Source organism: Microcebus murinus, chromosome 5 (assembly GCF_040939455.1).
Source record: "Microcebus murinus isolate Inina chromosome 5, M.murinus_Inina_mat1.0, whole genome shotgun sequence".
Lineage (NCBI taxonomy): Eukaryota > Metazoa > Chordata > Mammalia > Primates > Cheirogaleidae > Microcebus > Microcebus murinus.
Genome location: NC_134108.1, coordinates 50872434 through 50898995, shown reverse-complemented (window position 1 = coordinate 50898995; position 26562 = coordinate 50872434). Strand labels below are relative to the sequence as shown.

At 36.3% G+C, this 26562-nt stretch overlaps 1 protein-coding gene across 3 annotated transcripts in view; it reads right to left on the bottom strand.

The window, feature by feature from the left end:
- PDSS2 (decaprenyl diphosphate synthase subunit 2) overlaps nt 1–26562 on the bottom strand; it is a 242489-nt gene that overhangs the window by 146744 nt on the left and 69183 nt on the right. Inside the window, exon 2 of one of the 3 annotated variants that reach the window (XM_012753145.3) lies at nt 3868–4002. The exons of the other annotated variants lie outside the window; for them this stretch is intronic. Within the exon in view, the coding sequence (XP_012608599.1) occupies nt 3868–4002 (135 nt within the window). The remainder of the gene's footprint in view (nt 1–3867; nt 4003–26562) is intronic. 3 annotated transcript variants of the gene reach the window in all.

Below are 26562 nucleotides of genomic sequence, written 5' to 3'. Positions count from 1 at the left end.
GTCCTTGAATATGTCAAGCTCATTCTTACCTCAGGGCATTTGTACTTGCTGTTCCCTCTGCTCCATATTCTTATAAAATGCTACTTCCACATCATTCCAGACTCAGGTGATCCATCTCCTCAGAGGGTCTTTCCTGACCATCTCATCTGAAGTAGTGACACCCATCTCAACACACATATACACCAGTCACTCTCTACCCTTTCAGTTTTTTCTTCATAGGACTTAAAATTTACCAAAAGTTTCCTAATTGCTACTTGCATATTTTTTTTCTCTCATTAGAGTGTAAGCTCTTCCTATTAGAACATAAGGGACCCAGTCTGTTTCTCTATTTGATATTTTTCCCCGCAGCAGAACTGAGTCTGGCACTTAATAGACCAAAAAACATCCGAATGAATGCCTGAATAATTTGTAAGCCCTAAAATTTAAGTGGCTTAACAAACAGATTTTTCCTCTCATACATGTAGTCTATATGGATGTACCTGATAGGTAGGTAGCTCTCCTCCAAGAGTGCTTAAGGGATACAGGCATCTTTCATCTTGAATGGGTCACTTTCAAATCATCAGCTTAAGGAGTATTACACATGCAAGATTTTTATGGTCAGGAAATAGTCAATATCACTTCTGCTCATACTCCATTGGCTAGACCTCAGCCACATGGTCAGCAACTGCAAGGGAAGCTGGGAAATGTAGTCAAGGAAGAAAAGAAAATGTGTTTGGCATGCTTGCTTCATTCTCTTCTACAACAGTCAAGGGGTTGAGAAATTTCAGGGAAGGAAGGTAGAGTGAAAATATGTTCATTTTGTGATCTGGTTTTAACTGCTAGTTACATGAGAAAAAAAAAATGAGTCAGTTCTCGATAAAGGAACTGAGGAAGCAGAACCATTAGTAAAAAAATTCACCAGAATTTCTTTAAACTTAATAATCACGTTACACTAGAAAAGCCTAAACTTTCTCAATTGTGGCTAGGGATATTTGCAAATTTGGCAATACTTTTTTGACTGGCTCTGCAACCAATTTTTTAAAAGTCAGGGTTGGTAAAATGAACCTAAAGCTCATGTTCTCATTGGCAAAAGGCTATAGTGCATGTTTATAAATGTGGCTCGCTTGTCTGTTTTTCAAAATATACTTATCACATTTTAGCCTAAATTCTATCTTTCTTGGCCATTAGGTGGTAAGTTCACTAGAGACATCCATAAGCACCAGTTATATCCTTAGGCCAGACAAAAGAGATAACCTAATTCATGTTTAGTCTCTCAAGTAATTTACTCAGGTCCCATTATCTGACATCAAAGTCAAGTTTATGAGAGAAAAACACCAACAATGTGAATCTCAGTAGTTTGGAGGTGAACTAAAAAGCACCCAAATCAGTACTTCACCTTAAATGTTAAAAAATTCACTGTGGCATTATATATACAAGCCTCCAGCAAAGTTTAACTTGAACAATTAAGGAAGCAGGAGCTAAACAAATGATTTCAGGGGTTGAGAAACAAATTAATGCTTTCTCACAGTACTATGCCAAATTACTTTTTCACATTAACAAGTGTATAAAACACTCAAACACCCCAATGAATTACTAGATCAAGTTTGATTGCGAAAACAGCCAGGAACTACATGCCAGGATTATTCCCTAATTTTGATTGTCGATTCTATACACTTGAATTTATTTATATTATTGGGAAGTTTTTATGTTCATAATATACATCTACTCTTTTGCAAAGTACTTTTACTCAGATTTCTTAGATTACAAAGATCATCTACCAAATATAGTATGTGAAGGATCAGAAGCAATACAATTCTTTCCTGGAGGCTAGATAAGAAATTACAGACACAAGGTTTCATATTATCTGTATATACACGGTGCACCATGTACATACGGATCATAGCCCCTGCCTAGTAAAATGGGTACAAACTTTAAAATAAAAATAGAATTGCAATCCCAAATTTATCACTTTCTACCTAGAAGATTTTAGAAATGTCTTAACCTCAGTATTGGTTACCTCTTCTATAAAATGGGGATAATTCACTTATCCAACAAATACTTACTGAAATCTATTATGCATCAAGTAGTACCTTCTAAGAGTTATTTTAGGATTAGAGATAACATAACATAGCTGGTGTTCATTAGACAAATGTGTGATTACCCAAATGTACAAGCACATAACTAACCAATACGACAGGGTCCAAGTCAACAAACCGAAAATCAATGGAATTCCTATCAGGAAATAGAGATACATAGGATATAAGGTGATATGAGGTCCATTTGCTTTCTAGGGATTAACAGGTCATTAGTATTCATTCTAAATCTTTATGTATTTTCTTTAGTTATCTCAACTAAACTTAACCAAGGATTTTCTACAAAATTTATAAGGTAAAATTTGGAGTTCAAAATTAAAATAGATTTTGGGGAAGGATGTACATGTATTAAAGATTTGCCAAGAAGCTTTCCATTTAAAAGTTTTTTAAGACATAATTACAAGAAGACCTTTTTTGCATACTAAATTAATGGCTACTCTAATCTGCAACTGAAATATATTCTTTGAAACAGACTAGAAGGGTGGAATGAAATCAGGAAAAAAAAAAACATGAGATTTGGAAAGAAGAGAACTATAGTTAGGGCTTCAACTTTCCCCATTTGCCAGCTGTATCACCTGGAACAGTCTCAGATTTTTTAATCAGTTTTCTTAAGAGTAAAATAAGTATAGCAATTCTTACCTATTACATTATTATAAAGCTCAAATGGGGTGGCTGACTGTCATAAAAATGATTAGTAACCTAAAAGCACTAAACAAATAAAAATTATTTCGGAGTGAGTAGGCTCTGAAAATGCTCCCAGGATATCCCTTATAGGTAAGATACTTATGTAGATAAATGGTAAAAGGTCTACTGAAAAAAAAAATTATATTGGCTGGAAGAGTGGGCATTTGTAGCCACAACAGTTACCTTTGCTTGTTAGTGAGGAATGCTCATTGGACTACATAGCTGGCAAGCAACAGTCACCTCTAAATATTATGGAAGAAAAAAATTAAGGGTAAGACTGCTAAGAATTAAAAAAAATCAAAGATGTAGATTGATTTTTAAAGTAAATCAACAAAGTCAATTAGCTGCAAGTCAAAGTTTCTAGAAATGCTTCTTTTAGTGAAAACAATTTCCTTGTTACCTATGTTTTTAGGGCTGTTTTAATTTCACATGCCAAAGACCACCTGCAGGTTATTACTTCTATATAGACTTTTAACACAGTGTCAAGCATACTACTAGGATTAAATAACATTATTGCTGATATGCTGTTACTAAAAATAAAAGCAGTGATTTTTCTAAGCAAAACTGAAAATTTTAAGTTCATTTTATATGTAGCAAAAATTGAGTAATACATACTTATAAATTTATTTTTTAATCTAAATATGTAAGATGTAAAATTTTCTTATTCCAGTAACTAGTAAAAGAGTAGATTCCATCTCCTATAATGGTAGTAGCATCAATCTTTATACAACTAGGTATCATTTTGAATAGGTCTGAAAATCATAAATCCTGAACTAAGTGACACAGAGGTCTCAAAAGAGACACAATGATAGCATAATAGCAGGAGGGGGAAGTGATGAATAGAAAATTTTAAATGCCTAAGGCAGAGATGAAAGTATTTGATACAAATGTGTGGAAAAATTTACCAGAGTTATGCATAGAGCTGACCAAGACTATCTGACTTATTAGGAACAACAGAAATCCATTTTTAACCTTATAATATGCTTTAATCTATCTTTGAATCAGAGGATGACAAAGAGCTAAACAACAATTTCCATTGAGCACTGTCCAGTAGAAGAAAACACAATTTAGAGAGCAATGTCTAATTTCTAAAAGACTAATTTCTTCTTACCATGAGTAGATCCCACTGACCATATCATAGTTCTGACATGAAGCGTTCATGCTGCTGGGCCCAGCTGCTTTAGAAATAAGCAGCACCACTAAGCCCCTCAACTGGAGGTTATGCCGGCTGTCGTGTACAAGTTCCCTGCCAACAAGTAAAGAAGCAAGAAGATTAATATACCCTCACAGGATCTGTCAGATCAAGTTAGAAAATTACTAAAAATATGCTCACCCCAGCAGGGGTGAGGAACCTGCGCCCTTGGGGCCACATGTGGCCTTCTGGATCCTCGAGTACGGCCATTTGACAGAACCCAAATCTTACAGAACAAATCCCATAGGGCACAACACAACCTAAAGGCTGTGTTAACTTTATTAGCTTTAACTGATTTTTTGTTCAGAACTCACCAAGTCAGTCTTAATAATTTAATGAAGTATTATAATCCTAAAAAAATTTAAGATTTGGATTTAGTCGAGGGGCCACACTTGGAGATCTGGAGGGCCACATGTGGCCCTGAGGCTGCAGGTTCCCCACCTCTGAATGGGTGACAATCTCAAATTGTGAGACTTGATGATGTTGACCCCTCCTCTTTCTGGATTTTCCCGCTGTCTATATCCCAGCTCACAATCTGAATCATTTGCTCTGATGACAATAAGACCCCACAGTTTTAAACTGCCTTGTGGTAGTTGATAGCAACTGAAATATAAATTCTTTGGCTTAGATGAAGTGTTACTGTTTGGAGATGATGGTGGTAGGGGGGAATGGTAAAAAAATGATTTGTTTTCACAGGTAGAGATGCAGCTCAGAGAAGGAAAGGATTAGGGGTGAGGAACCTGCAGCCTTCTGATTTCAATATTGTGCTTTTTCAAGCACCAAAGGAAGAAAGAAAAACTTCATCTTTCTCTGCTGCACTCTTTTTAATAAAAGGATTTGCTCTGTAAAATTTGGAGTCAAGCAAAAGGCCGCACTTAAGAATCTAGAGGGCCACATGTGGCCTTAGGTTCCCCACCTACAGTAGGACTTTAAATTAGAATGTTGTATTTTTTTTTTTTTTTTTTGCTATGAGGATTGAACTTTTATAATTTCTGCTATACCTGAGGCTAGGAATACTTTCTAGGACTACATTTTTTTTTTTTAAAGCATTGTAAATGGTTGGCTGGGCATGGAGGCTCACACCTGTAATCCTAGCACTCTGGGAGGCCGAGGCAGGAGGATCGCTCAAGGTCAGGAGTTCGAAACCAGCCTGAGCAAGAGTGAGACCCTGTCTCTACTGAAAAATAGAAAGAAATTAATTGGCCAACTAAAAATATCTAAAAAAAATTAGCCGGGCATGGTGGCGCATGCCTGTAGTCCCAGCTATCCGGGAGGCAGAGGCAGGAGGATCGCATGAGCCCAGGAGTTTGAGGTTGCTGTGAGCTAAGCTGACCCACGGCAAGGCACTCTAACCTGGGCAACAGAGCGAGATTCTATCTCAAAAAAAAAAAGCATTGTAAATGGTTGTTATACAAGAACTAAATGGCATCATTGAAAAAAAAGAAGGAAAAGAAAACTATGGATATATATTATGATAAATTAATACTCAGACCAATGCTAATGAGCAGTAATCAAATAGATTATATTATAGCATATACAGCATAAATAATACATAAATACAGTTCTTGAATATGATAAAAAACATTAAAAATTAGTATTATAATACTTCATTGAATTATTAAGACTTCTTGGTGAGTTCTGAACAAAGAATTAACTAAAGCTAATAAAGTTAACACAACCAGAAATAGTCTATTACTTAAGAAAATCTTTGCCCCTCAAGCTTCCAAACAGAAATTTTTAAAAGGGCCCTTTTTTACCTTTCACCGGTTTCAAAATAAGACAAATATTTAGGTTTTCTGCAAAGTAACAGCTATAGCTCTTTCTCTGCTCATATGTTCTCCTTAACTAAGTAAGTGATCATCAGCAAGTTAGAAGAGTTAGTGATTTTTTTTAAAAAGTTCTAATTTTTTAGGGAAAGGAAGTTAAAGTAATAAAGAAACTTCACAACAGAAGCAAATAATCATCAGAAATGCCCCAGAACTATTAGCATGTAACAATCGGCTTAAATCCTATGGAGCTGGATTGCAGGGAGGCTGGGAAGCACTCTATTTTGGAAAAAGAAAATGTAAAATAAGAGCTTGTTCTAAATTTTTCACTTTGAATTGCAACTTTTAACTTAGGCTACTAGATCCTTATTTATATATTACTTGCAGGGAAACTTTATTCGTCCTTTCTTTTATAATAAAAGAGAAGATCTGAAATGGCTTTTAATTCTAGAATGGGAAAAGAGAAAGGTGAGGGTGTGTGTGTGTGTGTCTGTGTGTTTTGGGGGCTGGGCCTGGTATGGGATGAAGGATATGATGACACAGAGTACTCTAAGAGGTGAGCCTTGAGACAAGTCAGACTGAGTCACACTGATGAAATGGCTCTGACAACAGTTTTGACAGCATCTTCCTCAAACTTCTCAGAGATGGGACCTTTCATAGGATACATACACACATACTACTACTACTACTACTACTACTACTACTACTACTAAGAATAGCAGCAGCAAACACTTATATTATACTTTATATATTGCTTTCTGTATGTCAGGAGTTCTTTTACTATATACTAACTAAATTATTTACAACTCTAAGAGGAAGGTACCACAATTAGTCTGATTTTACAGATGAGGAGAATGAGGCACATAGAAAGATCAAGCAACGTACCCAAAGTACCATAGCTGATAGGTAACAGGGCCTTGCCGGAGCCAGGATTTGAGCCCAGGCCAACAGGCTCTAGAGTCTACACACACACTCTTTTTTTTGAGACAGAGTCTCACTCTGTTGCCCGGGCTAGAGTGCCATGGTGTCAGCCTAGCTCACAGCAACCTCAGATTCCTGGGCTCAAGCGATCCTTCTGCCTCAGCCTCCTGAGTAGCTGGGACTACAGGCATGCGCCACCATGCCCAGCTAATTTTTTCTATATATATTTTCAGTTGGCCAATTAATTTCTTTCTATTTTTAGTTGAGACAGTGTCTCGCTCTTGCTCAAGTTGGTTTCGAACTCCTGACCTTGAGCGAACCTCCTGCCTTGGCCTCCCAGAGTACTAGGATTACAGGCGTGAACCACCACGCCCGGCCTACACACTCTTAACCGTTATGCTATATAGTGACTCTCCATCTGCTTCATCTCATATGCAAAACTATATGCTATGTCAAATTAGAACAGTTGTCTTTAGAACCAGACAAGCCTAGGTCTGAAAAATACTTCTGTCATTCACTTAGCAGTATGACTAAGAGACTGTCACCTTTCTATAAAATGAGGGTAACAATGTCTACTTTCTATAGTCATTGTATGGAAGAGACAACATGGGTAAAGTATATAATACTGTGGAATAGGTGATCAAGTGATCAGCAAATTACATTCTCAATCCTTGTTACTATTTTGCAATCTATTTTTTTCTCAACACCTATATTTTCTTTCTCCTACTCCTTTTCCCCTTCTATCTCTCAAAAAGTCTTCCCTACTCTGCTAGCATATGTAATCTTGCTTTTCTACCTCCCCAAATAATAATAATTAAGGAATTCTTCCCACTCCCCAATCACTATTATCAATGAAATACTTGCCCCTTTCATAATGCACTACTGAAAAGGTCAGGAAAAGAAAGCGTAATGAACTAGTTGACAAAAATTAATAGAGTATTCAGAAAAGCACATCCTCTGATCAGTAATTTTCACATAAGACAGTAGTTAACCTACAGGACAGACAAAGAGCTTGAGTAAATTAAATAACTGTTTCTAAAACACTATTTCTTTAAATTCACTTCACTAACATCTTTTTTTAAAAGTACTGAGATAGACTCAAAAATTAGCTCACAACCAAAAGAGAATAAGAAATTTTATTCTTGAGGTAGGGGAAGAAAATCTCTAAGATGCTAAGCTTATACAGATAATATTAATAGTAAGTATTACAGTAGAGACTGACACTAATGGAGGGAAGCTATGGCAGGCCAATTTTGGCTCAACATGAATAAATGAAAAAATGGAGCAGCCCCTGATCATGCAGAGCCCTTTATTACTAGAGATGTTTGGGAAGCTCCAGAGCTTTGGATGTAACACTTAGAAGCCTGGAATATTTGACATCTGAGGGTTTTTTTCTTACTCTGTGATTCTATATGTTCTCACTTTACTACATTTAATTATCTAATACTCCACAATATGTATAAAAATTGGAAGAGAACTTTATTGTCATCAAAGTGTCATAAATGAAAACAATATTTAGTATCTTAAAATCTTTATCACTAAAGTTCTACAGAATTGTTTTCCTTTCAGCTAATATAAACAAAAACCTCATCATTCATTCATTCATTCAGTCAATACAGAGTAAACACCTTCCATACATCAGGCACTGTTCTAGGCTGGAAACTTGCAGAACTTATGGTCTAATGAAAGAGATTGGCAACGACAAAAGAATCACAAGTAAATGTAAAACCACAATGGCAATAAATGGTACAAAGGAAAAAGAACAACAGTGCCATGACAGCATAGAAAAGAGGAACTAACTTGGTCAGAAAATCAGAGGCTTCCTTGAGAAAGTGAAGCCTGAGTTGATATCCAAAGGAAGAACAGATATAAAAGAGGGGTGTGGGAGGGGAACAGGTAAGGGGAGCATGTTCCCAGCACAAGAACCAGCATATGCAAGGCTGAGAGCACTGTAGGAAACTATGAAATGAGACTGAGAGCAGACAGGGACCAGACCACCCAGGATGAACTGGCCATAAGAGGTTTGCTCTTTATCCAATGGCAATGTGAAGGCACTGCAGCATTTTATTAAGCAGCCAGTCACATAATCAGATATTTTAAAAAACAAAACATAAAAGTCTTCTATCATCAGTGTGGAAAAATAACTTGGGGAGGAGGAAATCAAGTGACTATGCAGAGTCCAGTTAGAAGGCTTTTGCAATAGTTCCTAAAAAATATGGGGGCAGCTTGGTGGACAAACTGGAGATACACCACACCTAAAATAATATTTTGATTTAATTTATATAAATGTTGCATATTATGTAGTCCTGGAAAATTAGCCAATATAGAGATATCACTAATTTTAAATAATTAATATTATTCTGAAAAGTCTATAAATTGAATTTGGGGGGGGGAATCTTGGTCTCCTTTAAAATTCTGCTCTAGATCTATAAGAGATGAATAGTACATGCTAATAACACTAATATTCTAATAACTGGACAATTTCATGGAAATAAGGACTGAGTTGGGCAATGCTTACTGGGCAAGCCATCTCTGTACTCTTCTTACACTATGCTTTAGGTGGCTGACTACTGTTCTCATTACATCATCATATCTTTCCACAACTATTAACTAATTTCTCCTCCTTAATCCAATCCTATAAGTATCCCAAATCTTTAAATCACCGCTATGGCCTTTTTCCATACATCTCAAATTCAAATTCAATGCACATGTACCAAGCATGAGAAATAGACAAAGAAATAAGAGCTATAAGAGCCATAATAGTAGGTTCAAAATATGGTTAAACTGAATAATACAAGGAACAGATAATGAAGACAGCAGAATAACAAACAGCTATCAGTCAGTACACAGAGGAAGAAAGAAAATTGCTTTTTGCTAGAAGTGCCCCTTACAGTTGAGATAGCATTCAGACTGAGCCTGAAAGTTTGTCAAATTTCTCTGAGTAGAGAATTGAAGCAGGAGAGGGGATGGGAATAGGATTATTGGAATAGAAGGAAGGGTATTTTAGAGAAAGAAACAGGATAAGCAGTGATAAGAAGGTAGAAGAATGGGGAGCAGTTTCAAGAGCTGGGGCTATCCATTTGGGCAACATGTGAAGGTGAACAAAGCCAGGAAAACAGACAGTAGAGAGTGAAGGGCCGTGAAAGTCAGGTTAAGAGTCTGGACTTTATTTTGCAGGCAGTCTGGAGACATGGATGGTTTGTCAACAAGCGAGTAATGTGATTAGAGCTCAAGACTAAAACTGTTACTCTGGGCCTAATACTGCTAATCTGGCAGTGGCTGCATTGGGTGAAGTGGAAGAAGAAGGAAGACTAGTTAGGAGGAGCCTCTTCCAGCAGTCTGGGGGGAGATAATGAGGGCCTAAATTAGGGCAGTGACAACAGTGATGGAGAAGAAAAGCTGAATGATGGCAGCAGTATGGAGGTGGAATAGGCTAGTTTGGCCAACTGACTGGATGAGGAGACATCAGGGAGGGATCAGGAAGCAAAGGAAAGGTAAGGGATGCATTTAAGATTCCAACCTGTTTGCTGGAGGTAATGATGCTACCATTAGTGGGGATTGGAAAGAAGAAGGAGAGCTAATGCGGAGTTAATGAGTTCAGTTTTGGACATGTTAACTTTGAATGCAAGGAGAACTTCCAGATGGAGATGCCCAGCAGGCAGCTGGAAATGCTATAGATATAGAGTTGGGAATCATCTTCATAGGAATAATGCCTGAAGCAGTAGCAATTGATGGATGAGCTCCTGAGGGGAAAGAGAAGAGAAAAGAATGAAGGGATAGGGAGAAGAAAGGGAGAGAAGAGAAAGGAAGGGAAAAGGAATCCTGGAGAATTCTTATGCTTAGGGGACTAAGAAGGATGAATAACCAACATGAAGGAATGTATCGTGTCTACAAACAAATAAAAGGGCTCTTCGCAGACACTGATAAAGAAGTGTATGTACACAATGGAGGCAAAGAACTACAATGACGTGATACACAGAAATTAGGGCCAACAGTTGCCTCTTCCATGGGCTTTTATGGCACTTATCATAAACCTCTAGTTGGGCACTTAACACACTGAATAATAATGATAACAGCAATGACATAGACAGTAACAACTATCACATGCTCTAATGCCAGGCATCTGCTGTTCTACATGCATATGCTCTAATTCTCACAAAAACTATGCAAGGTAACTAGTAATATCTCTTTACAAATGAGGGAAATTAGCAAGAAGGCTCAGAAAAGTTAATCAATTACCAGTCACACTAGTCAACTAATAACAGAAGTGTCAACATTTAAACATAATTTAGACTCCCAAGGTCGGGCTTGCTTATGCTTTGTGGCCTTGCTATTTAATTATTTGTTCACAGGACTCCTTCACAAGGCTGTGAGACCCTTGAAGGTACTCAGGCTTAGTCATCTTTGGATGTCCTGTACCCAGCAGAGTAAGTGACACAGAATAGGTCTCAAAAAAAAAAAAAAAAAAAAAAATGAAAGATGAGAGAATGACTAGCTCATGGAGTAGGGCAGCAGACTTTCCACTTCATGCATCTCCCCAAACAGACTTATTCCTATTCCTAGCCCTCCTCATCTCTCTTTCTGTTAACCATTTGCCACATTCATTCACCTCTGAAGTCTTAAGTACCTTTTCCTAATTCATAATTTCTTTAAAAGGGACAGCCACACAGAAAAAAAGCCCCAGCACATTCTAGAGCATGCTGAGATTTGTTATTTTGATGCTATGTTGAAAAAATTACTATATATAACTTCTCTAATTATTAGATAAATGCAAATCAAAACCACAATGAGATACCATCTAACCCCAGTAAGAATGGCCTATATCAAGAAACCCCAAAACAACAAATGCTGGTGAGGATGCGGAGAGACAGGAACACTCCTACACTGCTGGTGGGACTGCAAATTAGTACAACCTTTGTGGAAAAGAATTTGGAGATACCTTAAACAGCTAGAAATAGAAATACCATTCGATCCTGCAATAGCATTGTTGGGCATCTACCCAAAAGAGCATAAGACATTCTATTATAAAGACATCTGCACCCAAATGTTTATAGCAGCACAATTCACTATTGCAAGGTCATGGAAACAACCCAAGTGCCCGTCAATTCATGAGTGGATAATTAAAATGTGGTATATGCTCACAATGGAATATTACCCAATCCTAAGAAATGACTGTGAGCTAGCACTGTTTATGCTATGCTGGATTAAACTTAAGCTTGTTATCCAATGTGAGGCGACACAAGACATGGAAAATGGGCCCCGCGTCTACTCTCCATCAAATTGGTACTGACTGATTAAAACTATGGTTTTCAAATGGTGGCAATGCTCACCAGGGATTCGGGGGCGGGGGGGGGGAGGATCCAATCTTAGGGATGTGGTGAGCACTTCGGAGGGGAAGTACATAATTCTAACCATTCTTAGGGAGAGCCAAAGATATACAATGTAACCAAAATGTCAAAAACAAACAAAAAAACCTTTTTATCGGGTGGTGGGCAGGTGGGAGGGGGAGGAGGAAAGGGGTGTATGCTTTCATAACGTGTGTGGTGCACACCCCCGGGGGATTGGACACATGGGGGGAGGGAGGGGGGGCAGGGGCAATATTTGTAACCCTAACAATATTTGTACTTCCATAATATGATGAAATAAAAGGAAAAAAAATACTATATAAAAAAAATGTACCTTATCAAAGGATGTATTCCTTAAGTTTTAGAGAGAATTTAATTTGTTAAAGTGTTTACGTGCTTTCTTTCCTCAGGAGAATGGACTAAATTGGCTGTGGCACCAGTGCTCATGAGAGAAAGCTGCCCTCACTTTGAACAGAAAATAGGGGTACTTCCAAATGGACAGTTGAGGTGGATTGGCAGTACTGGGGCATGGAGGAAAACTTTTGAGATTTGTGCTTAAGAATTCAGGATTCTAATGATCTAAATTCCAATTTTTGATAAATTTATAATCAAATATTAAGGAAACAATTTACATGTACGAGGGACCATGACCCTTGATTAATCAAAGACCCCCAAAGTAAAACTGAGTGGGAAAGAATCACCCTGAGGGGAAGGAACTCCCTCCAATGCTAAAACCTAGAGGTAGAGAGTGTGCTTTACTATTTTATTCCCCCATTTTCCCTATATCCAATCTCAATAAATCTATCCAGAAAATGTAAGCATAAAAATGGATGTCAAATTCTAACATACATGAGGCAGGTTGATTGAGAAGATTCCTAATAATGTTTATTACTGTGACTCCTAGTTAAAATTTTTTTTCAAATTATATATAGGCAACTGAAATAAAAGTATTGACCACAGCATGCACAGTTTCTGCCAAAGGACCATAAGAATACTCTGATCTTTTCTATTATTTTTTTTCTTTCTTTTTTTTTTTTTTTTGAGACAGAGTCTCACTTTTGTTGCCCTGGCTAGAGTGAGTGCCGTGGCGTCAGTCTAGCTCACAGCAACCTCAATCTCCTGGGCTCAAGCGATCCTCCTGCCTCAGCCTCCCAAGTAGCTGGGACTACAGGCATGCACCACCATGCCCGGCTAATTTTTTGTATATATATTTTTAGTTGGTCAATTAATTTCTTTCTATTTTTAGTAGAGACGGGGTCTCGCTCAGGCTGGTTTCGAACTCCCGACCTCGAGCAATCCGCCCGCCTCGGCCTCCCAGAGCGCTAGGATTACAGGCTTGAGCCACCGCGCCCGGCCTTTTCTATTATTTTTATATGCTGACTGCAACCTGCTAATTTTTGTAACCCAGTAATGAGTTGTAACTGCAGTTTTTAAAAAATAGTGTTTTAAGTCATAGTATGTGATACAGTAAAAGAACTTGAAATACAATGTAAAATTAATTAAATAGAAATAGAATCATCACTTTTTAAAAACAGAAAATTTGTTCATATACTAGCACAAATTCAGTGTTGCGACAAAGCATTAAAAAATTTAATAAAATGGGAAAACACTAAAATGTTAAATGAAAGTATAGAATACAAAACTGTCTATATAATATGATCTCAATTATGTTTGAAAATATGCACATATACAATACACATAAACAAGGCCATGGACAAAAACTAGAATATGGCAAAAGGTTAACATAGTAAATCTGGGTGTCATTTTATAGATGTTCTATACACAAAGTGTTCTTTCATTTTTCTGTGTATTTGGAATATTAGATTTTAAAAATGAAAAAAACAGTGAGGATAGGAAGAAAATACTACCAAATGATAACAGTGTTAATCAATGGATTTATTGGTTATGGGTGATTTATTTTCTAAGTTGCATAAGTTCTCTTTTTAAGTCTGGAGGAAAGAAACAATATATTTTAAAAACAACAGAATTTTAAGATGACAAATGACTTACTACATTATAGTTGTGTTTCTCATTTGAACAAAAAAAGCTAACCCACATTTAATGAACCCCAGAGCCCTATGTTGGGTGTCTTTTGGGTTCTCATATTTCACCTTTAATTTTTCTAAGATTTAGACACAGGGCCAAAGTTTAAATGGTATCATAGAAATGACATTAAATAAATAAATAAATAAATAAGCACACACACACACACACACACACACACACACAGGAATTCAATGACAGTAATATTAGTTGTAAAAAAAATTAACACTCATGAAAATTGTTTTTTAAAGCACTATAATTTGAGAGAGACTAAAAATAGTCTGCATGTCACAGATTTTTACATAAAATTAGCAGAAGAACTGGAGGTTAATTTCCATTGACAAAATGACCCAAATTGTATTATTACTGCTTTATCTGTCCTGAGACTAAAATGTCCTAGACTTGAAACAACTTTAGGGCCTGAGGTGACCAGCCTTTAGAATCCGAGAGCTGCAGCAGCCATTGACATGGCTCGAGGCCCACATGCACATCCACCGGCATTAAATCCCCAAGGGACAGCAGGGCGAAGGAACTGCCTCATCAAAGTCCTCTCGAAGCTGCAATTAGGTTTGATGGGCATGTGGCAGAAGACAGGAGCCTAGAAAAAAAAGGAATGAAGAGAGGAGAGAAAGTAGAATGGGGGTAGGGTGTAGGGGTTGTTGAACAGAGAAGAAACCAAGCCAGGAGCTTTATGGAAATGGTTACTGACCACCCATAGTATACTGAAATATAATTGAAATAAAAAAGAAGTATAAGATAACGTCATAATTGAACACACTTGCAGCAAGATGTGGCTGGCCATGCTGGAATTAAACATGCCACCAGAAAAACAACAGCAACAAAGATTTCCTCACTGAAATGATCATTGAAGATTTATTGAAAAATACTAATGGAATAAAATAGGGCCATTTAAAAAAATAATATTTTGGTCACACTGAAAACTCTTAAAATGTGTGTAAAACTCTTAAATAAATTTTACACACAGACCCCTTTTGTTCACATTCTTAAAAAATCAATTTGGCATCAAAGCAAGAGGGTAGAAAAATTGAGCGTTGGAATACAGGCCTCATTACACCACACAGACACACAAGACTCACACCACCACTCAAGCAGTGACACTGGCTAAGAGCTAATGTGCTGTGAATTACACCTCCCACCACCACAGTCCTTCTGTGCAAAGAATAAATCAAATGAACTTAAGTGTTCCCTTAGTCCTTAGTGCTTTTCTCAACTTGCAGTCCCAGCTTCAATAGACTCTGCCACTGAAATGCAGGAGAACTGCTCTCTCAGATTAATCTTCTACAATTTTTTATGGTTTTACTCTGCTAGTAAGCAGGCATTTTTTAATCAAAAAGAATGTGTTAATATAAGTAATGGATATTTAGTGATTGGAGTATCAGTTCTATTAGCTAATGAACATGATTCAATTGTGTAAAATTTAAATTTAAAATTTAACATTTCTATTTGAACAAGTTGAAAAAGACAAAAAGGTAGAAGGTCATTCAGCTGGTATTTACATAACATATTATGAAGAGGCTAATGCCAAATGTAAAAGATATAATAGCAGATGGAAGAAGCCAGTAAAAATCAGGAAGTTGGGGGGAAATGATGAATTACTTTTATAGAGAAACAGATAATACCTCAAGGGCAAATTGGGTGTGGGGGAGAGAATAGCAAAAGTGAAACACATCATAGATTTTAGCAGGAAAAATGAGTTTTAAAAAATGAATGGAAAAATAATAGAGATGTAAAACTATATATTATTGCAACATGATGGTTTAGAAGGAAAATCTCATTTATTTTTCTAAAATCAACACTGAATTTGGGTACAAGAGACCAAGAAAAGAGGTAACTGGAAGGGATGGAGTACTGGCAGGAAACAGATTGCATGTGTTCATCTTCCACGGAAAGAATTTCCACCAGAGAAAAGATCCCATGATTGGCTGCCTGAGTTCAAACCCATTAGCTCTCATAAACATAAATGTTGCCAGCCAATTAACATTAAGACCGTATAGATATTTTAAATGGCCACCAACAGAGGTAGTAAGGGAGAGGATTACTATGATAGCAGAGTCTCTCAAACTGCATGTGTCAATAGAAAAATATGATTTGGTTTTTGTTTGCCTATTTGTTCTGAGACAGAGTCTTGCTCTGTCACCCTGGCTAGAAAGAAGTGGTGCCATGATAGCTCACTGCAACCTCCTACTCCTGGGCTAAAGCGATCCTCCTGCCTCAGCCTCCAGAGTAGCTGGGACTACAGGTGTGTGCCACCACGCCCAGTGCTGATTTTTTCTATTTTTAGTATAGACAGGGTCTTACTCAGGCTCATCTCAAACCCTGACTTCAAGTGATCCCTACCACCTTGGCCTCCCAGAGTGCTAGGATTACAGGTTTGAGCCACTGCACCTGGCCATGATTCGCTATTTTAAAGTTTCATTTACATGGCACTTAATGAACAGAATGGCATCTACTGATTGAAGAGAAACATACTTGGAATAAATTACATGCAGGTTATTCTAGCCAATTTAAACCTCGGAGAACAGCAACATTTGTTTTATCCTGGCAGGCCAAGTGGGTGTGGGAAGAAATCTCTCATTTACCAAATTGCCAGTAAACTACCTGGGGCAGACTGTCTCATTCACCGTGGTATCCCCAAGCTGTCACATGTGCCATCTCATCTAAACTGACAGCCATTTTGTGAAGTGGTAGTTATCTCCATTTTGTTGATCAGGACACTGAGGCACAGAGGGATAGTTTATTTTTTCCATATCTATTATCATCTGATATACTATATATTTGTAGTATATCAATTATTTTGATTATTATTTGTTTCCTTGACTAGAATATAATTGTTACAGCATATTTACTTGTCTACAGTTGTATATTCAGTGCTTAGAATGGTGCCTGACATACTAAAGCATTTAATAAATACTTATTTAATGAATTAATAATGTAACCTGCCTACAGTTATACAGTAAGTAAATCAGTGTGAAATCTGGGGTTCAGTTCAAGCATTTGTCTACAAAGCCCATATTTGTCTACAAAGCCCAAACTAGAGAGCTAATGACTGCAGCAGAATTAAAACACAGAGAGTAAAAAGGAATGATGGATTAGAATTAAGGCTTAAAAAGTGCCTTATAGGTAAGAAGCGTTAAAAGTTTTAAAGTTTATTTCTCCCGAACACCTCCTTGTCACTTCTCTTGATCGTAGGTCTGGTGTACTGAGAGCTGGACCAGCAGAGGGGTGCAGCTCCTCCTACAGCCACGTTCAGCAAGGCTCCCAGGCAGGACAGAGCCAGAGGATTGGCGACTCACTAAACACCAGGCCGTGGGAAGCCTTGAATAGCCCCCATTCACATAGGGGCTGAGAAAAGTCTGCAGCACAGGGAAAGTGCTGTCCAGGTTAAAAATCAAAACCAAACCAAACAAAAACAAAACCTCACATGCTTGCAAGAGCAGACCGGGTCTACCCCACAGCCAAGGAGTCTTACCCTAAAATCAGGCTCAACACAGGCCCAGCTTGTGGTACATGGACCTGTCTGTGCTCTTCTGGTGGTCTGTGACTGCTGATCCTCTAAAATAGTCAACGGCCCTAAAATTCATTAAAATCACAACCTTTAGGGAAGGAGGAGATCACATTTTTTCTCATTCTTTTCCGAACCCCTTGGGTCCTTTCCTTGAAATTTGGCAGAATGTTTATTTCTCCACAGAAATAGTTAATGGCAGGGTTACTTAGTTAAAAGAAGTAACTTATTAAATATATACATTCTATGCTTTTATTTCTAGGAATATATTAAAATAAGACAGGAAATTTTTATTTGAAACCTAATAATTTATGAGTTTGTTTTGTTTTTTGAGTCAGTATCTCACTCTGTTGCCCAGGGCTAGAGTGGTATCATCATAGGTCACTGCAACCTCAAATTCCTGGCCTCAAGTGATCCTCCTGCCTTGGCCTCCCAAAGTGCTAGGATTACAAGAATAACAGGTGTGAGCCATTGGAACCAGCCAACTTATGAGTTTTAGCTGACTCTTTGTTCCCATTCTAATTGCTATATTTTACCCTAATATTAAAATAATCCATTTTTAAAAGGTGGAAAAACAGTACAGGACAGCACTATAGCCATAAAGTACTAGGAAATGTTGTAACTGCTGTGGTTATCATTAGGCTTCACCTCATTAGCATGTCATTTCTCCCCCACAGTTTTCCTTCCTGAAAAGCTGTTGGGCATGAACTGAAAATGATAGGCTTTATTTCACTAGAAATGAGTGAATAGGAGATAAGTCATAGATTCCTCACACATCACCCCCCCCCACACACACACACACAAAGGCAATGGAACTTCTCGATATCTATCTGCTTATCCCTTTGGCTGACTTTTTTGGGGCAAGATGATGGGCAATAAGGGTGGAAGGAGGGTGATATTTTTACAGCATATATTATGGGCTATGCACTTTACATGCATGCAACAACTCTATAAAGTAGGTACTACAGTCAACTCCATTACACAGGTGAGAAAGGTGAGGCTTGGAGACAGGTTAGTTTCTTGTCAATGTTGAAAGTAAGCAAGAGAGAATTCAAAATTGGGATGATTTGACTCCAAAACTACTACCTTAATTACTAGTTATTTGTTAGAATTCTTTGGTCCATAGGGACCAATAATGTTGAGCCATGGATATTACTCCAATGTGAAAGTGCAGATAGAACTTAGGAGCAAAACAAACAGGCTAGGTTTCATTTATTATTGGTACAGGCTGCAAAGCCTTTAAATAACTGTTAGAATATCAAGTTAAAATAAAACAGCTATTATTAATAGTTTTAAAATTCTATACTCAAATTAAAAAACTCTATTATCTATAATTCATTCTTTTTTTTAATTTTTAAAACATTTTTTATAAAGAGGGGGTCTCACTATGTTGCCCAGGCTGGCCTCAAGTGGTTCTCCTGCCTTGGCCTCCAAAGTGCTAGCATTATAGGCATGAGCCACTATGCCAAGTCTCTACCTTTATTTGAATGTGTTGACCTATAGCATATTTACTTCATATTTCTAAATTGAAATGTTTCCATCAGTATAAAGATCACTTTATCACAACAAACAAATAATAAATAGTCCAAGATTCTAAATACTGCTTGTGAATACACCAGGGACCCAATCTTGGCCACTTTATCCTAGAAAAGTATAGGTAATAAACCTAAATAAAATAATAGCTAATATTTATTGCAGACAGTACTCTTAGCACTTTTAAAAAAAAATTTACTCACTTAAACCTCACACAAACTTGTAAGGTACTGTTTTTATCCTAATTTTATAGATGGGGAAACTGAGACACAAGAAGTAATAAGTGATAGAGCCATGATTCAAACCTAGGCATTAGGACTCTAAAGCCTTCAGCTTTTCCCATCTTCCCTTTTTGAAAACAATCTCAAACTTACAAAAAAGTTGTAAGTACAGAACAAAGAACTTTTCTTTTCCTAGAGCACTTAAGAGTCAGTTGCCGACTTGGTATCTGATCACCACGGAATACTTTAGGGTGTATATCTTACAAATAAGGACATTCTTCTAATAACCACAATACAACCATCAAATGCAGGAAATTAACAGGAATACATTACCACCATTTAATTCTCAGACCACATTCAAGTTTCACCAATTATTTCAATAATATCCTTTATAACAAAAGGATCCAGTTCAGAATTATACACTGCATTTAGTTGCCATGTCTCTTTGGCTTCCTTTAATTTGGAAGTTTCTTAGTTATTCCTTGACTTTCATAGCCTTGACAATTTTGAAAATTACAGGTCAGTTATTTTGCAGAAGTTCTCTCAATGTGGGTTTGTCTGATGTTTCTTCATGATTAGATTTAGGTTTCACATCTTTGGCAGGAAGATCACAGAAATGATGTTGTATTCTTTCAACCTCAATTTCAGTTTGTTCCATGACAGTAGATTTTCTTTTTTTTTTTTTGGAGACAGAGTCTCACTCTGTTGCCTGGGCTGGAGTGCTGTGGCGTCAGCCTAACTCACAGCAACCTCCAGCTCCTGGGCTCAAGTGATCCTCCTGCCTCAGCCTCCTGAGTAGCTGGAACTACAGGCATGCACCACCATGCCTGGCTAATTTTTTCTATATATTTTTAGTTGGCTAATTAATTTCTTTCTGTGTTTTAGTGGAGCTGGGGTCTCGCTCTTGCTCAGGCTGGTTTCGAGCTCCTGACCTTGAGCGATCCTCCTACCTCAGCCTCTCAGAGTGCTAGGATGACAGGCGTGAGCCACTGCACCTGGCCCATGACAGTAGATTTTCAATTTGACAATTTGAGTAAGGTAATGTCTACCAGGCTTCTCCACAGTAAAGATATACTTTTCCCCTTTATAATTAATAAGTTTAGTGAAGAGGTACTTTGAAACTATATAAATATCCCATTCCTCACATACCAGAGTGGGCTGAATATTGGTGAGTGCTTATAATCAAACTGTCTCTGGAGTAAATATGGTATCATTAGCTCAATAAAGTTAAAAACAAGATAAGACTGGGTGTGATGGCTCACTTATGTAATCCTAGCACTCTGGGAGGCCGAGGTGGGAGTATCACTTGAGGCCAGGAGTTCAAGACCAGCCTGAGCAACATAGCAAGACCCCATCTCTACAAAAAGTAGAAAATGTAGCCAGATGTGGTGGTGCACACCTGTAGTCCCAGCTACTCAGGAGGCTGAGGCAGTAGGATGGATTGAGCCCAGGAGTTGGAGGTTACAGTGAGCTATGATGATGCTACTGCATGCCAGCCCGGGAAAAAGAGTGAGACCCTGTCTCAACAACAACAAAAATGAATTGGGAAGATAAAAATATATTTCTGCAGAGACAAAGTAAATTTTCTTAAATAAATCAATATAAAGAAAATTTATGAGGTTTAACTGACAAGCAAATGATTAAACAGTAAAAGTTTCAATATGTGAGATAGGCATTGTCCCTGAAAAAAAATTCTATATTTAGTGAAAATGATAAAGGTCACAAATATAGATTTTGTTTTAAATGGCTGCTTTAAAAAAGACGATGCAAAATAAAGTCTTAATTAAACAAAGAGGAGAAGAAACTGGGAATGATACAAAAATTAATTTAAATGAAGATAATTTTTTCTACCATACTAAAAGTAAAAAAATAAAATTGATAAAAGTAACAGGGCAAAACTAATCATTCTCTTCACATCACCAATATAATTCCAAACCTTATAAATGTGAGGACAATGATAAAAGGACGAAACCTTTGCCTCTGAGCACACCTGCCCAAAACCTAATGAATTTTAGAGACACATAATAGACATTTTTTATCCCAAAATGTAGCAATGATTTCCCTTGATATAAAGTTCTAATATGGTTATGTTAATAAGAATTGGGTCAAATGGACTGATATCCCCAAGAATAGTCAAACACTAAATTTAAAGATCAGGTGAATCCTGTTGCCAATATATTTCAGGATTATTTTGTTTTTGTTATTTGTACATAGGTGGAAACTAGCAAATTATCAATAGATTAGTTAGGTCTATCAAAACACTTACCTATTTAGAATATGTTCCTCATCTTTAAATATTTTGTACTTAAATCAATGCCTGCTGAATGGTTCTAACTATTGTATATTATATTACTCAAGAGCTGAAAGGTCCTCTATAATATAGGATAAACACAGTCCCTATTGTAAACTCTGGTTCCCACTCAACCTTGTCTCAAAATATGATATAAATACTGTGCAAGCTGCTGTTTACAAAAAAATAGTTAAAATTTTAATATAATTATTTTGTGCAACTCTTTAAGTATATCTAAAAGGTCTAATAGTCTCATACTTCAAAAAAAAGCTATTATTTTCTATGTCTGCATTCTTCCAAAATGTTCATTAATTAACCATAACGAGATCCAGTAATTTCCTACCAAATAACATTAACAGAGCCATGTATTTATATACATTTCTGAAACAATCTGTCAGATGATAGAAAAATATTCTCATATTTTTATGACATTTTAGGGAAGCAGGCTGAAGACTTTTTGATAAAGAAACTTCATGAATCACAGAAACTTAATTAACTTTATCAATTCAGAGACCTGCTGAGTCTCGTTTTACAATATCACAACTTTAAAATGTTGCTAAGAAATGTATTTTGTATTAAAGTAAACCTTCATAAGAAAATGCAGCAAATACATGTCATATTTTTCAAAAAGAACAGAAAATTAACCATAACTATTAAGTTAGTATTGCTATTATGAGTTTATCTTAAAAGGATTATTTAACTTAATAAGGATGAGCCATGATTGACCATCTTCTAATTTTTCAATATCACAGAAAGGATTCATACCCACTTAACTATGCTAAATATTGCTATACAAGTCAGTAATAGGAAAAACAAACAGAATAACCTTAGTTTGGTATTTATAGATGAATACATGCAAATAATATGAATTTCTTCCCATTTTTAATATACTGAACTCAGTAGAAGATCCCAAAATTCTATTATTAAAAAGTCATTTTTATTAATATGTAAGTTTATAACAATTTACATTAATTACTCCATTTGTTTCATTATGCTGCAAAACAGTTTTCAAAATCCTGGAAATAAGAGGGCTATCACAATATATGGGGCAGGCTTATGATATTCACACTAATAACTGAACAATGCTGGCGGGTAGCTGGTATGAGAATGATGGAGGTAGGGGGAGAGAGCATGCGAACAGCAAGAGGTAGTGTACAAACAATTTCTACAAGAAAAAAATTAAACTGGCTGGTTCATACAAAGTGGTTCTCAACTGGGGGCAATTTTCTCTCTCCTTGTAATGTCTAGAGATATTTTTGGTTGTCACAACTTGGGGGGGGTGGTGCAGGATACTATTGACATCTAGAGGGTAAAGGCTAGGGTTGCTTCTGAACATCCTATAAAATACCTGATAATCTCCCATAACAAAGTGCCAAGGTTGAGAAACCATGATTCAGAGAATGTACGTGTACTTATAGGACTCACCCACAGGATTATCATGAAGCCTAAATATAAACATTTAGCATACAAAATACTAAGCATACTCCACGTCATATAATATATGCTCAATATGAACTAGTTATTTCTATTGCTATTATCAGAATTACTATTGTTAATCATACAGCCAATGATTTTTGGCTTTAGTGAAAGCTGGAACAGATGCAATCCTATTTCATTTGCCCCAGTGTAAAAACGTCAAGAATAACTTTGAAGACATTGAAAAGTAATTTTTTAAAAGAATATGGCAAAATGCTTTTTGAAGTGTCTATATGGACACTAGATTTGTATACACGTGGATGTAGGCAATCATTTTGGATTACAAAAAATTGGCTCTAGATTAGTAAGAACAACAGTAAAGTACATGTTTTACTTCTTTCTTCCCTAGGCAAGATTCCCAGGAATATCAATTGATTTTATTTGCAGGTATTACAACAAAGTATTTTTAATAGCCATTCTACTTAAAGCCAAGAATTCCCCTGTTGTAATTTTTCTCATATTTGTTAATATGACAGCAGTGACTAAACATGGTTAGCCTATAACTACATTACAACTGCTTTTCTTCCTCAGATACCATGTCATTATATGTTACCTCTCCAGGATCCTTTTAATTGTTACACCAAAAAATTTTTCTGAAGGGGCAAAGTCTTTACTTGTAAAAACACAGGTGGCACCTCTCAATAGGATAGTGCTAACATTTTCTTTCCAGTTCTTGAAAATGCCAAAGATTCTCAAATTAAGAATCCCTCAATTTAATTCATAAAATCCTGAGCAAAATATCAGGCTAGACATAAATGAATTTTACAGAGAAACGACTTTTAGAAAAATCACTGAAAATTTTAAAATGTATTTTTCTATTCTTTTTCTTGGGAAAAAGCTTATGACTTTAAAAAGTTGGAGAATTTAAGCAAACACTTAGTGGTTTTGGAAATGTAGTTTCCATGGCAACCAACATGGTCTTCTTTATATAGCATTATAAACAGATGGTAAAGAGTGGTCATGTTTGTTTCTTTGCCAGTATATCAATAAAACTACTGTAACACTGTATTGAATACACTTGAACTATTTAATGAATTTAATATACTAACCACAAGATGTAGTAATTCAGGCAAATATAATTAACTTGCATCTGGGTTTTTTTTTTTTTTCCTTTTTAATAAACACATGAAGATCTTGAACAGTGAAGTCACTATACTCCATATAGTCAATAGTCTTCCTTGGCAAGACTTTGTGCAAATGTTTTCTCAGCACTTGCCACATAGGGCATATAACCACAAATAGGAATCTCATGCAGAGAAAATAATGGATTGAAATGATAAAAGTGGAAGCATATCTGTAATGGTTATTCCTTTGCCATCTTTTCTTAAAGAACAAATGAGAAATTAAGAAACACAACAAATTTCTTTATAATAAATGATAAGTTGTAAAGCAAATGGCAAAATTGTTTAAAAATCAGGTTCCTTTCCATGTATATAGTAGTGGCTTTCAGAAACACAGGTGCTCTGAATTCTACTGTTTTAACTGTGGTAACTCGCTAGGTACTATTTGCTAGAAAACAAAAAGAAGCCAAGAAATTATAAATGTAATTAGTCTGGCAGTAAAAGTTTGAACAGCCAATTCCTGCATGTATTATAAACACATTTGAAGCAGAGACTTGGAAGATCTGGAAGAAAGTCAGTCAGTCTGTCAGAAGGGGCTGTACACGAGGCTGGGCCTCATTGGCGGCACTGGCAACATTCTTAGAGGGCTCATCTCAGAGGCCTTGATGTATTTTCCAAGCTAGGTTTAGGAATGTTTACTTTAAAAAAAGTTGGGACAATATTTACTATTTTTACTTATATAAGTGGCCATTTTGATTACACTTACAAAATAATATTTGGTAAATGATACTTCTTGTCCTACCTTCTCCTTCCCATAAGGGAAGAATGCTTGTTCTACTTGTGCTTCCCTATTTTCACACCCCTATCCCTAAATTTGCTAAAGTTCAGCATTTATAAATTCTTTTTATGCTTCTTACATTAAAGCAAGTTCATTAGAAGTGAGATATTTCATTGTGCAGAACAATCCATGGTGAGAATACAGAAATAGGGTATGCATGTTTATGAAAGGAGTGAATTTGGGTGATGTAAGTAAAATATATCATGGTTTAATTGACAAACAAAAATTTTCAATTAAAACATTTTAATATTGGTAGAGACTGTCTTAGGTTTACATGTGATTCAAAAATGGGAAAATATTTTCTAAATGATGTGTCTTGGATAAACTACTGTAAACTCCACAGTCTACTAAAAACTGATGCCATAATATAATTTTTGAAAATTACTTAAACATGGAAAACCTAGGCAAGCATCTCCTGTCTTCATGAGGCTACAGAGCCTCCAACCAGATACCAAGCTCATCCCTCCAAAAAACATACCAACCTACAGCCAGTGATCACTACTTTTCAGAGGGTTTTCTGTTTGCCTTCCTCTATAGTACTTGTAGTGTGGAAAACTACCTAGAAACTGATAGCTTTTAGTTTAACTTGTTCTAAGAAGTATCTAAGAGTGACTCTCAGCCCTGGCTGCAAAACAGAATCACCTGAAGAGCTTTAAATATAACAATACTCACATCCCAGCGTATGCCAATTTAGGCAGAATCTCTAGGGGTGGGTCCCTGGCATGAGTATTTAAAAATACTCCTCGGGTGTGATTCTAACTTGCAGGCCCAGCTAAAAAACACCGGGTAAACTGTGGCTCACATTTCTCTTTACCTTTGATGAGGAAGACATCGCAAGTCACCACTTCCATCTCTACAGAATGCACAATTCAATGTTAGATTTTCTTTTCACTATAGAGAGGTACAAGGCTGAAGACAAAGGGATTGTTGTGCTGAATTATTTGGTATAGTAAATTTTATCTTAAAGGAATTCAACAAAATACAAGACTGAGGTGTGAAAAAACTTTCCCCATGAACTATTTTTAATAGTAATGTCTGCCTATTAGCAAGATTATCATTACCAGGAAGATATGTAAATAGTGAATATATTTTTACTCCTTTTGAGATGCACTCATAGTCTTTGAGCTTGTTATGTAATATATTCTCCACACTGAACAAAATGAATGCTTTGTGGGTTTCCAGGGAACTTAATAGATATTCTGAAGAACTGACTGAAATGATCAGCAGTGTAATTCTCATTTATTATTTTACAGAAACCATATTCTCTTTTTCAAGAATGACCTTTAAACTATCAACAACAGTGATAAAAAAAAAAATCAGGTGTTTGGAGAAGGAAAAGCTCCAGAGGTAAAAAGATGGACAACTTCCACCTTCTTCTATAGCACATATTCAAAAAATGCTTTTAAAAACCTGTTAATACACTATCCCCTAAAAAGAGTAGAAACGAATTCCATAGATTACAAATGTTATTTCAAGCCACATATCCATAACAAAATTCTACCATGTAGAAAAATAAATAATGTCTGTTAGATTGTAATAATAGTTCTTTATCTATATGGTTTTCTCCTTTCAAATTATTTGCAAGATAATCAATGAC